The sequence below is a fragment of the Protopterus annectens genome, chromosome 7.part0, assembly GCF_019279795.1.
Source record: "Protopterus annectens isolate FY-2018-M chromosome 7.part0, PAN1.0, whole genome shotgun sequence".
NCBI classification, from domain to species: Eukaryota; Metazoa; Chordata; order Ceratodontiformes; family Protopteridae; genus Protopterus; species Protopterus annectens.
In genome coordinates this window covers 351,733,351-351,747,995 of record NC_056739.1, presented here as the reverse complement: position 1 = coordinate 351,747,995, position 14,645 = coordinate 351,733,351, and the positions used below count along the sequence as shown (strand labels likewise).

The window sequence follows — 14,645 nt, the reverse complement described above, 5'->3', positions numbered from 1 at the left end:
ACCGAAAGACACAACAACATCAAAGAGACAGTGTAAGATCTGCAGACACTGATGAATTATGGTAATTTGTTTTTTGCTTCTGAAAAAAGGAAAATCTTAAATGTGCACCTTCTTTCTTCTGAAAAAAGGAAAATGTAAAATGTGTGCCTTCTTTCTTTGCATTATTAATGTGCTAGCCATGTAGTGTATTTTCTGTATATTAGACAGCTTCAAAATTCACATGTGATGAAGGGGTTTAGAAAATTGTGAGAAAAGATAAAATAATGCATGAAAAAAAAGAGACATACCTCCAAAATAGATATATCATGCACTTGGGGAAAATCAGGCCTGAAAATAGGAATATGCCTTCGAAATAAGGAATATCGAGAGGTAGGATGCCAGCTCTGGAGGAAGGATGCAGGCATCTCTGAAAAGTGACAGGTAACAGGAAAGACAGGATGAAATATCTAATTTGTGACACATGGGGTGGTAATGGTGGAATAGCTATTATTATTACTGAAGCAGAATAATTAGTGGCCACTGTTTGTGTTTTATGATTATTTGAGGAGGGTGGGCTGTGTGTTGCCAGGCAAGTCGAGGAATGTGATGGTGGAAGGTTGGTAGATGACGGTATTATTGAATCTCTGTGTGTACTCCACAAGACCTTGTATTAAACAAAGTGGTTCCATGCATCACTTACCACTATCACACCGCACATGCTAAATAGTACTTTTCATATGCTTACCATAATCGATATGGAGGCCCTTTACAAAGGGGCTTATGTAGTGGGACCCTCCATGAACTTTTTATTCTTGTGCAAACTTGGAAAAAGGTATTAAAGATTCATGAATCCTAGACATTTAGAGTAGAATATGATAATGTACATATGGCCCCAAGTGGAAACAGGAAGTGTTATGCAGAGGATTAACATCCAACTTTTTATTCATCATTCCCTGTACCAATAAACATGGCTTAAACAGAGAAAAATTACAACTTCTCAGTGGTTTAACTATCTTAATGTATAGTCAATTCAGGTAAGCAGAAACTATATCACATAATGCAGGCTACTATTGTACTGGACCTGGATACAGTAAACATGGAGTAGAGAGTAATGAGTGTGCAAACTGTATACAGGAGATAAGTCAGGGGCTCAGCTTGAAGCACATTTGCATGAAGTCTACAGGTTTCCTTTCTGTATCAAGTGTTTGGAATCCTCTTCCAATGTGGACAAATGCAGTACATCAAATGATGGTGTCCTACAACTACTGTGGTAGTAGCATTCAGATGTAACATTAAAATAGAGAGTCCATCTGCCAGAGTTAGTGCCAATTCAGATGGATATTATACATCTCACAGCTTTTACTAAACAATAAGGACTTTTAGCTATAATATACACCTAAAGTAAAAAAAAATGTGCAAACTGGACCATGGACGGGTCAAAGGAAAAATGAAAAACAATGTCCCAATCAGTATGTACAATGTATTAAATAATATAAAATGAATTAATTAACATAACCCCACCAGCTGGCGATGTTTAAAGTGATATCACCAATCATCAAAGATTAAACCTCACCAATCAATGAATAAAAATGATTTAATAAGAAGTTTCTAAAATACACTCAAAAATCAATACAAGTCAAAATATTAACAGTTCATACCAAATTAAGCTAATATCCAATTATAATTTCACTGCCCTCCTCCTTAAAACTGAATTAACAGACACCATGTCATTAATATATGGTTTATTGTGTTTATTTAAAAGGAGCTGCCATAGCAATATGTTATATTCCAATCTTGTTTCTTAGGCACCACCTAGGGTTAGGTCCCACAATTTCAAGTAAAGTATAAAACTATTACAAACAAGAGTTTGTTTGAACAAAGTGCTCTTGTTGTTGGCCCTATCAATACCATAAACATGTTCATATATTCTCTTTTTGAGTGGATGCTCAGTCTTGCCTACATGAAATGCCAGACAAGTAAATCACTTAGCTAGACAGACCATCTCGCTCACAGCACAGTTACTGTTTCAAAATAAACTATGCAGTTAAACATATTGGATAAAGTTAATTTGTTCTCCATAACAATATATGAATACAATCTACAGCTACCATGTTTTATAGTACCAGTATGAAGACCTTTCTTGGTAGCATGCTGTTTGTTATACTCAATTTTTTTTTTTCAAATTGACTCAAGTTTTATAAACAAAATGACGGTCATCACCTAAAATATTAAGGAGATTTTTCATTACATTTAAATATGTTCCAGTTATTTTGAATATTTTTTTTTATTTCACTGGAACCTTGTATATATTTTAAAAGTAAAGCTTTCTCAAAGGATTGCTTAATAGTGTCATAATTCATCACAAAATGAGAATCACGTAAACCAAGACCTAAATGTGGCTTGTAATTTGTACCCCTACACTGCAACACATAATCTATATGTTCACCTATCATTGTCTTGGGTATCCCCTTTGTAAGGGCGTAAAGGGTTTTTTTTTTTTGTTTCAAATAAATATATAGTGTGGTCAGAAATCATACAAGACAGTAAGTCTAATCATTCATCCCTTAACCAAATTCACAATTACTACTGCAATGTAAAATAGTAGCTAATAAAGGCGGGCTTTCTATAAATCTTAAAATGAAAGTTCCCTTCACCCTTTGTAATAGTAACATTGAAGAAGATCACAAAAACGTTATTGCAGTTATATGTAAACCTCAAAAGCTCAGATGTTTCATGTATATATTTTATAAATTCATCAACTGCTTCATCTGGGCTGGGCCACAAACTAAAGAAGTCATCCTAATAATGCATATATAATTTGCAGTAAGAAGAATATATATTGTTCTTAAAAATATAATTGGTTTCCCAGCCATACATTACTAGGTTAGCAAACACGGGAGCACAAACTGCTGACATGGAAACACCTTTAACCTGCTTATTTATCTCCTCTTCACAATATACGTAGCTGCTGTCATTTAAAATAAGGTTCATAAATAGCAAAATCAAATTAACTTCAATAGTTGGCAAAAACTAATATTTTTAGATGACCTTATGGAATAAATCAATTCCTATGTCCTAGGGGGATACAAGTAAACAAGTCCCCATCATACTCCATCTGCCTAAGTTACTGCCAATCCAGATGGATTTTAAACAGCTTAAGGCTCTTACTGAAGAGTACAGACTTTTAGCTATAATATTCGTTTCCATGTAATATTAAAACAATGCATCTATAGAAAAAAAAGCTATTCTTATGAGAAAACAATCAAAACAAGCAAGGTTATCTGAATGGAGAGATGATAAGGGGGTCAAATGGAGAGATGATGAAATCATCAAGAAAAGGAGAGCAGTATTACTGAAAATGGATTCATTCTCAAGCCTTGGTGAGTACCTTCGTTTACATAAAATCTCACAAAGGCAGCATGAATATGTAGACTGTATGTTGTATAGCATATATTATGCAGAAAGATAGGTTTAAAAACAAAAAAGTACAAGTCCCAGGATAAAAAAAGCACTGGTGCCAGGACTGAAAAAAATGGCTGCGTGGAATCCTCAAGACATGGAAACATTTTTACAAGGGGTTAGGCCAGGCTCAGGGGGGGATGCCCTCCCTCCCACATTGTAGAAGGAAGTAGTAGTCCACAGAAAACAAAAACTGACAGGCCAGAAAGACATTAAGAGGAAATAGTGGACTATTGAGGATAAGGAAGAAATCCTGTATTGTTACTATTCTGCAAGAAGCCCAGAATTTCCAGACACAAAATATTCAGAACAATTAAGAGAGAAATTAGAGGAAAGAAAAATACTTGCATAAGACAAACTGTCAAAAGCTTCAAATGCAAATTTGTGTTCATTAATACAACAGATCCATGAAAAACATTACACAGATGAATAAACCTTGGGCCCGCCTGGAAAAAAAACAAGACATGAACTTGAAAAGCATAAAAAACAAAACCCAGAGATTTGTAAAAGGTATAAAAAAGAAATATGGATGTGGGAAAGAAAAGGGCCTGATATGGTACAATATTCAGCTTGGCTTTCTCCTTTGCGTAATCAATACAAAAAGCAGCTCCAAATAAAGAAATACAGGCAAAGGCACCCAGATATAGAACATTTCACAATACAAAAAAAAGGAAAACAAAGGGACAACTTAGAAAAGAGGATTAGTAAGGTAGAAGCTAAACAAATAGAAACTGAAATGATGGATTATCTGTGAAGTGAAGGATTTAGTGTAGAAAATCCAACCCAGGTACTGTCACAGCATGATGGAACAATGAGCCCCCAAATTAAGGAGAAACGTGTAGTGGTAGAGATCCAAAGAAGAAATATAGACATGGGAAAAAATAGAGCTTTGATATTATGCAATATTTATGCAAAGGAGAAAGCAAAACTAATCAATATTAAAAAGCAGCACCAAAAATATTTTAAGAGAAATATAGGTAAAGACACTAAGATATGGAAAACTTCACAATTAAAAAAATAAAGAAAAGAAGAACAAAGATGGAAAGTAGAAAATTGGATTAATAATTGAGAAGTTAAAGAAATAGAGACTGAAGTTATGGATTACCTGTGAAGTTAAGGATTTAATGCAGAAAATCCATTGCAGGTAATGACACCTCATGATATAACAATAAGTGCTCAAACAAAGGAGAAACAGATGGAACAGGAGGCATCAGATGACTTGCAACATGGTGATGCTCCAAAGCCTTCAGCAGGAAGCCAGGAGAAAAGTTAAGTTGGAGTTGTACAGCAAGGGAAGGCTCAGGAAACAGAGGTAACTTTGATGCAAGTAATGTGGAATGATGGGCTAATGAGTTTCCATATGAAGGACATATTAAGATCAATGAAAGAAATAGAGTACAGAAAGGGAACAAGACCTAAAATATTAAAAGTCTGATAAAAAGGAATTCATTCCTGACCCAAAATGTCCCCATTACCAACTTACAGAAACCCAACTCATCTACTAGATATACCCTCCCTCAACTTCAAGACAAAAAGTCTTCCCTTTCACACAGCACCTTTTCAAATATAACAAAAACCTCTGACTAAACACTAAACTGAAAGATCTGTTCAAACTTAAGAGACAATAAGTGGTCTTCATGGAAACAAAACCCCTCACCAAAAAATCATACTGCCTTTACAACTCTGTATAATCTAGCCAAGCAAGTTATACAAGGGCACAAAAAAACATCTTTCCATTACAAACAATTGTCTCTGCTAGGCACACCTAAGCACTTCTGGCAGGAAGTAAATCTTCTCACAGGCTGGAAATCCATAGATCTTAACTCATTGTCCTATTATCATCCAGACCTTTCAAGGCTGACTCAACCTATGACTTTCTCAAGGAATTCAACTACCTTCCTTGTTATACAACCTATCCTTTATCCCACCTTAACTGGGCCCCTGCTTTTGTGTCCTTATATTTTAAGAAAATCACTCACAAAGATCTTGAGCACCTAGAGAAAACATACCCCTAGAAGCAGCCCCCTCCCCCACCTGCTGCAGGCAACATGGTCCCTTGGTTCATCTTGCTCTGCAAAACTTTTCTTACCAGACCTTCTTCACATATATAAGCTCTGCAGAACTCAAAACACAATGCCGGATATATGGAAAACTGCTCCTGTCAAATTCTTCCAAACATCCTCAGCCAGAGGATGCCTATCACTTATATGATCTCTCTTTTTTCCCTATACTTTGGTAAAATACTTGAAAAACTTACCTCCGACCAACTATCCACTTATATCTAACAGTACCGTCACTTCACTCTAAAATTAAGGTTTCTGGAGTAGCCGGAGCACAATGACAGTACTGATCACTTACACAGGACATCCTTCTCAACCTGGATAAAGGAAACCTTTCAGGAGCTCTCTTCATTGACCTAACCAATGCTTACTGTGCACCATTATCATCTTCACTCCCTCTAGGATATTGGAATTAGTGCCAACATTGTCACTTGGTTCCAAGAGTTCTTAACAAATGCATATTTCGGAGTAAAAATAACTGTATCACCTCCAGCGCATCTTACTTAAAGGAATATCAACATTGCTAACCTTCCTATCCCTCTTTAAACTGATGACATAGTTAGCATTCGATCAGGTCCCTCACATTCAGCTATTCAAACCCAGCTTCAACCTGACCTCCACTCTCTTAATTCTTGGCTAAACAACCATTAGCTACTTCTAACCCCCTCTAAAACAAAACATATGCTATTTGGAACCTCACAAAAGCTGAAAAAAATCAGAAAAATCTGAAAATTGCATATCTCAGTGATATCCCAATTGAAACATCTACATCCTTTGAATACCACCATGTATGGCTGGACAAGTCACTTAACTTCCATAACCACAATGAAAACGCCAGGAAAAAAATTCAAATAAACTCTCTTATTCTTGTTCTGGAAAATATCTCACTTTTTAGCCAAACCAGCAAGAGACGTAATACTCAAAGGAGTACTCTTAGCTCAGATGAAATACAGGGATCCCCATCTCAGCCACAGCTTCAAAACACATGTCCATTCTCCAATCCATTGAAATAAAATTTACAGATTAATTTCTTCTCCCTCCAGAACACCACTGCACCACTCTTTCTAAATCCAGGGGGCTCCCAGTCACCTACAGAGTTGAGCTTCAACCAAGTGTCTTTCGCTGTCAAAATCTGTAATAAAATCACCCCTTACAACCTCCATATCCTCTCCCCGTTGACTCACTACTGATGCCCAAACCAAACTACACTGTATCAATCACTTCTCCATTCTTGTATCCAAACTCTGGCAACCCCTCATCTAAAAGAAATCTCCTATTTCCCCACTTTCAGACCTAAGCTCAAAGACATTTCCATTAAAAAAACTGACTGTTTGACAGTTTTTACTGTAGAAGTCACCAAATAATTCCCTCATCTATATCACTTTTTTCTGACACCCTCTGTTCTCACCTACTGCTTTACCTACCAAATTTACTACCAAAATAAATCTGCACCTCTTTTAATATTGCTCATTGTTTTAGTTGTCTGCTGGAATTTGTACCTTCTATGACTATGCCGATGAAGCAGTTCTATTTCACTTTTTTTGTGAATTTCTTCTCCTGTGCTATGCCTACTGTTGTTGTGATCAGTGTTATAGACAAACAGTCCCATTTTCAAAGCAGTCCAAGTGAGAAGAAAACCTCAAAGTAGTAAAATAATAAATCAACAGCATTAATATAACATGCCTGTTATACAATGACTGGCCATTAACATTCTAAAATGAGCACGCTGATTGGCCAGCCCAACCAGTGTGCCCATTGTAAATCCGAGAATATACCACACAATTTTCCGTTGATATATTCTTTAATTTTAACTTTTTTTTTCAACAAAAATAAAAACAAAATTTGTAGTCCAGACTCAGGACATATGAGAGAGACACCATGCAGAAAAAACAATGGAAATCAGCTACGTTGTTTAAAACTAAATACACGTACCTGATTTCCCTTGTATTTCCTCCATTCTGTCTCTTTCCTACCCTAAACTTCCCAAATCTTTTTGTTTTTTAAATAAAAAAAAAAAAAAAAGAAAAAAAAAGAAAGGAAAAGCGGAGCAATGGAGATCTTCTTTTCTCTGTTGCTTACTTTCCTGAGCACTGACTTACTGGGTATGGATGGGAACGCAAGTCCCATAAGCATGCACAGTACATCAACAAAAGTAAGCAGTATACCACCAGCCACGGAAGAATAGTAATGTGCCGTTATACAAAGACATTATTAAAGAAATTTTTTTCTTAAATAATGTTATTGTATAATAGCAATAAACGACTCTGTGGTTGTGGTATATTAAAATTTACCCACAGTTGGCTTTATTTAATCACTAGGACTTCGCTCTCATGAATAAACCATGCCAACCATGGGTAAATCTTCAATATACCACACTGACGTCGTCGGTTATTGCTATAATAATTCATGAAATAAGTATTACGAGTGATTATACACACACACACACACACACACACATATATATATATATTAATATATATATATATATATACACACACACACACACACACACACACACACACACACACACACACACACACACACACACACACACACACACACACACATACACTATAACATACAGAAGATGAAAATATGCACCATATAGAATCTGTAGAGTAAATTAAATGGACAAAAATAGAATCGATAATGTAGCAGTTATGTCAGTATTATTGTTACTGAAATTATGGAGGGGTACTGCTAGAATTAAACTGGCATTGTAGTGGAAATGACTGTAAAAGAACGAAAGAGAATTATGAACTGTCATAAGACAAAGTGATAAAAGTGAGCGTTGTGTGATCCCCACAGTTGAAAGTCCAGTTTCTATGTAAGGTGATCCTCCAACTTTGCCTTGAAGGGTTTCCTTTCAGTGTGTGTGTTACGCTATGTAGCAATTTGTTGTACATCTTACCCATGAATACAGGAAATTTGGAACCACCAATTCTGTTCTGGGATTTTGATACGTTAATTTCACGCTCCACCAATTTCCCCATGCTCACAGGATGGGTTGTCTAAGCAAAGCACAGCTGAACTAATGCTAGATGGTGCTGAAATTCAAACCAACGAGGATAGAGTCACATAAGAGTTACATAAGGTTGTTGTGTCTTTCAGCTTTTCCCGGTTAGGGGTCGCCACACTGGAACTCCGGTCCGCTAATGATTGCAGTAGATTTTTACATGCTGAGTTGCCAGCTCTGATGCACAACCTTCAACGAAGGTATGCCCATTCCCGCATATCTCCACACAGAAGACGCTCTAGCTGAGAATCGAACGGGACAACGTCTTACTGTGAGGTGACAATGTTACCGCAGCACCACCACCACATTACATAAGAGTTACATAAGGTATACAACAGAAACAATGATGTGATTTAGTATAGATAGTGACCAGAAGGAATTTTGAAGAGTCTATTATAAGGATAGTTAAGTTTCTGCTGAGTAGTACATAAAATTCCAGCTCAGAGACGGTACGTGTAATAACTGAATACATGAGATAATGCTGATCATGGCAGTTCCAACAAAACTGGTTATTTTTAATTATTCATTCTATTTGTTAACCAGGAAAGTGGATCAGTCTCAGAGGGGCCCATTTCAACAATGCTCTGGTAGAAAGTACAACAGTATTATTTGAATGTTGGATACATTCAGACATGCCAGGGAACATAACAGGAAACCATACCTAGAAATATCAGGCAATGTTATTAGAAAACTTACATTATTTACACCTACGCAGATTGCATGCCAGTTGCTCAAGACAGTACCATGTTTATAGTAAAAGTTGGACAGAAGGCTTCAACTAAAGAATATGAAGACATGAATAAATTTGCAATATTCATGAATAATTTGCAATTTTTACATTAAATCAGTCTACATCAAATAAATTATTTAAACTTCATCTTGTAAACTGTATTGTATATGTGCTTAAAAGCGTGAAGAATCTTTGAGGTGGCAACCAGAGCAAACAGTTTTGTGAAGGTGAAAGAAAAGTTTGTAACCTCATTAAATGAGAAGATGTTCTGAGTTGGGGGAAGTAACTGCCCTAGAATGGAGAAAGCAGTATACAGAGATGCTGCAGGTCAGCTCAGAGGTCAGTCCTGGATAGGTACAGCGTTTTTTGATAGACACATACATTTCAGTAAGCAGTGACAGACTGGATATCATACCAGATTTAACAATGTGAAAAATATGCATGTATAACATTTTATTCAAGGTTTATATCTCCTTTATTATCACTGCAGAAAAGGTTCCATACAGGCGTCACAACACAGCACCTATCATTAGATTTGTTCGCAGAAGAAATAAAGACAGAAATGAAAACATATACCAGTTCAAGACTCCCTGGAAAGGTATGGTTATGCCAGAAAAGGTTTTGCAAGTTTTTTGGGGGTTATACGATGGGTACTACTAGAACATGAAAATCCATTTCATTCATTTAGGAAGACTGGTTCATGCCTTGCACTTTGATGTGAGTCATCTTAAACATAAATGCCATTTATCTGAGCCTCATAGGCAACATTTTGAAGGCTGTATCACATTTCATGAATGTTTGTACAACTGGATATTTGAGTACATGACAAGCAATGATCCTAAGCTTTTGCAGCACCAGTAACAAAATTAAATATCTAAAACGATGCAAAGCCTCATTCTCTAACAATTTAAAGTATCCCGTAGAAAAGTTAAATAGATTTATCAGTACATATATTTTATGAAAAGTTTCACATCCCTAAAAAAAAAAAAGATTATCTTTAAAAACAAGCTAAGTCATGGAATTGGAATTTTGCTAGCATTATTAGATCTGAAATGTGGTAAGCACATTTAAATGTTGCAGTACCACATTTTGCTACAAGGTTTCTTCACTTGTTTCTTTTCCATCTTTTCCATTGGCTTGCTTAGCAAACTTGTATTAACACCATGTGTGCCAACAACCTCTTCCAGTTCATAAACTTAGCTATTGATATGCCATGTGGTCAAATTGCTCCATGCTCTACAAAAACTTTGCCTGTCATAGCTCTCAACCATCTGTCTCCAAAATGTGTACAAATAACTCTTAAATTTGGGAAAAATGGGCAAAATGTTTAATAACCAAGCACAACCCAAGTAAAACCCTAATCTGACCAGGAAATATGCAGGGCAACTGAAATGAAACAGAGCTTCAAAACACACAGTATCCTTTTATTAAATGAAGTTAAGTGCTTTCATCCCATATACTGCAGAGACTTCATCAGAACTAGTTTCAAAACACTTCTCTTTATGTTTTAAGCATAACAGACAAGAAATCACATGACTTTATTATCAAATCAAAATAATCCAGTAATCATTTTTTTTAAAAATTGCAAACACTTACAAATTACATCACTATTCAATGAATTAGGCATGTACATCCAACAATACAAAAAACAGGTGAAAATGTTAAAAACTTTCAAAGTTTAGCAACATGCAATTTTTATACACTGTTTAACAATACTACAAAATTCAATCCTGGGTGGGAACTTGCATCTAACCTAAGCTGCCAAAGTAATTTGTAATATTCTAATCTATGCTCTCAAACCCCCCCTCAGATTAGGCATGACCCACTCTGTGAAGAAATAAAACATCTTATTCTCCTTGCGCTGTAGTGCATGCTTAAAAAGAGCGTTATTTTCATTACACATCCTCATATCATAGTAGTGCTCATATATATGCTTCATTTAAGGAACATTCAGTCTTGCCAAAGTAGAACCCATGGCAATAATCATAGAAGGCAATGTAGAACCCATAGCAAAAATCATAGAAGGCAATATAAACTATTCCTATGCTATCCAGTTTGAACTTATAATTGGGGGTCTCCAATTTCATGCTCCTTTCCTCAAATATGTATTTACATTGCTGGCAAGAATCACCCTTCATCATGCCTCTATTATTTTTTACAAGAGCACAATGACTGTTGCCCCTTTCAAAATTTTCCTTGAAGTTTAAATGTCTCTTGTACACAAAGTGTGGGCCATTACCTAAAACTTTGATAATACCTTGATCATGGTCTGGTCACTTTCCAGTTATTCTTAACTATCTTCATAATGCCATTACTACCATTTCCATATTTAATAATCATTGTGTGTTCATAATTATTTACCTCAGGTTTCTGTACTTCTCTACTCTCTAGGGGTCTACCAAGTATCAGGAAAAAAGGTTCATTACATTTTTTACATATTTCACTTTATTTTTATTTAGCAGTTTACTCGGGTAGCTTCTACAGGCAAACATGTCGATCACTTTATTGATATTCAGGAAAAACTGATCATCTTCATAGACTATCCTGGAAACACGCATGATATGTCTTTTTACCGTTTTTTTTTCTGGTGAAAAGGATGGTTACTAGAAAAGTGTAGAAAAGTATTTGAGAATGTGGGCTTTCTATAAAGTCTAGAAATTAATTTTTGGTGCTGAAAATCCTTTATCAATGTCACATCCAAATAATTAATAATCTCTCTGAAGAGAGTGTAGTAATTCTTACTTCATGTTTGTCACGTTGATTGGTTTTATGTCCAGCCTTCACTTAACAAAGCTATCCCAGTTATCTCAAGTTGGATAACTGGACACTGGCCAGCCAGTAGCATATTAACCCAGGGCTGCTGAGCTTTATGGTGAGCACACACTGGCTAATAAGGACACATACAACCCTCCCTCAGTTAACATGGGTTACTGGCATAGGTTGGAGTAGGCTGGATCTTCAACCCACTTACCACTGGCAAATACCCACGCCCATTTTGGTGACATTAGTCAACATGACAGAATCACATACAGCCAATTTTTATGCTGTCAAGTGGCTAACCCTGACACAGCACGCAGTCTGTAATTCATGTTCTCCTATGTTAAGGATATTGTGCAACACAGCTGATGCCCCCAAAGTGGTTGGAAGGGGATGCTGTGTTAGATAGAGAAATATTAGGAAAAGAAAGTTTTTGGCCTCTAGAATTCTGAGTTGGCTTATCTGATAAAATCCACTTAGAAACCTTCTTACACCTAGCAGGTTGTCTAGGCTGCATATGGACAAAGGATAGTTTCTCTAAAACTTAGATACAGGAGAAACAAAAATATGTTTAAGGTCCTGCATAACCTTGCCCTAATTGTACTATTTATTTCTCAAAAACGTGCCAGCTTTTGGCTAATGAGAACATGTATGTGAGGGTGTCTTTAAATGAGATCAACATGGTTTTTGCCAGACTGGATGTTTTATTGTTGGATATGGTTATGCAGGGTGAATTGTCTCATGATGTCTGGGAATTTCTGAATGTAGACAAACCTAAGTTGGCATATATCTTTGGTATGCCAAAGATTCATAAGGATGCTCATGATCCTTGCCTCAGACCTATTGTCTCTGCTAAGGGTTCCAAAACAGAACCCTTGGCTAAATATGTGGACTTTAAATGTAAGTCCATTTTGGAGGTAGAAAAGCACATTCTTAAGGATTCTTGGAATTTACTGGAGAATTTGCAGTCCCTGGATTTTTTGGCTAGTATTACATTTATTATGGTCGATGTGGTAGACCTTTTTACGGTGACCCCCCCCCCCCATTATATTGGCGTGGATTGATTTTTGAAATATTTATACGCATTTTCCACACTACCTGTTGAGGAAGTTCACATCCTTACAGCCCTATTGGAGCTTATTTTAACTAACAATTTTCTTAAGTTTGAGGGAGAATACTTTTACTAGGTTTTGGGTGTAGCCATGGGGGATGTGTGTGGTCCTTTGTATGCCAATACTGTGCTTGTAATGTGGGAGAAGACCATTGTTTTTACTCCTGATTTTTTGGCCTTGTACATGGTACTATAGATTCCTGGATGATGTGTTGATTTTGTGGAAAGGTACTTCGGAACAAAGGGAGCATTTTTATAATTTATGGGGTACCTAGGTTTACATACACTGTTGACCTTAATTCTATTGATTTTTTAGATTTAATCCTTGGGAAAGGTACTTTCAAGTGTTGCTTTACCTCCACTAGCTTTAGAAAAGAAATGTTTACCAACACCTATCTGCATTTTGATAGTTGCCATCCCCATTTCCAAAAAAGATCGGTGGTAAAAGGTCAAATGTCTGTCGAGGCTTATTTCTGAAAACAGTGTATTTTTTGAAGAATTAAACCATTTGATTTGTCTATTTTTGGATAGAGGTTACCCTATTAATTTTCTAAACAATTTAAAAGCCGAGGTTGTTCGACATAGGACTGATCGTTTTTCACCCATCTTAAGAAAGTTTATCAGTCCCCATTCTATTTCTGATTTCCAGGAACAAGGAAGTCATAACATCCCTGTACTGCCCCCTTCAGCATATACCTTGCCAAGCACATGCACCAGCTGTAGAGACTGCAGAGGTTCCTGACCAGGAAAATCCAGTGTCTCAAACACATATTCTGTATAGCTAGGCTCAAAGCCCTGTCCCTCTCATCTCAGACCCAGCCTTTATGGAGGTGCTGCATATCCATAAGTCAAACTCCACTCATGTAACCCACATGCAAGGCCTCAGTCTGGTCTGTGACATTAATAGAACTTGTTGGCAGGATAGAGTTGTGTACCAAAGACTCCCCATCTGTGGAATGGACTCCCTCTCCATGTCAAGCAGAGTACCTCTCTAGCCCTCTTTAAGAAGAACCTGGAAGACTGCATGGGAAACAGAAACTACACCACTGGGATCCCACCTGTGTCCTTGCTGGACAAAAGAAACAGGTGCTGACTTTGTGGGAACATGGGAGAAATTCTTGGATTGGCTTATAAGGGCCTCCGGGCCAATTGTCTAGTATCATGATATGAACCTATATTGCTATGCACAACACTCCTTGTTCAACTGATAGTACAGTTTCCTTAGTTATTCCTTTTAGTAATACAATGCATTTGTATGTTGGAGTGGGCAGAAAATTCTGCAATTTAGTATTCAATGAGGAGCTGAAAATAACTGAGGGATTTTTCCATTATTACTTATTCTAAAGGGTGAAATTTGAAGGGTATTTTTGAATCAGGAATGGGTAGAGCTACGTGGAGTCATAGTTTAATGTAAAAATGTGGATGTTGTAAGGCTTGTAGGTTTATTCATACTGGATCATATGCTGTTGTCCATCAGTATGGTCTTTCATTTCCTGCCCAGGGAAAGGAATTGTAATACCACGCACTTAGTTT

The 14,645-nt window shown here is 36.5% G+C and overlaps 1 protein-coding gene across 1 annotated transcript in view; it reads left to right on the top strand.

Annotated features, from left to right (window-relative positions):
• The window catches only part of LOC122806462 (probable serine/threonine-protein kinase clkA), a 130,451-nt gene that overhangs the window by 90,930 nt on the left and 24,876 nt on the right, over window positions 1–14,645 (top strand). The window contains exon 4 of the mRNA XM_044076923.1: window positions 9,735–9,842. Coding sequence (XP_043932858.1) covers window positions 9,735–9,842 — 108 coding nt within the window. The remainder of the gene's footprint in view (window positions 1–9,734; window positions 9,843–14,645) is intronic.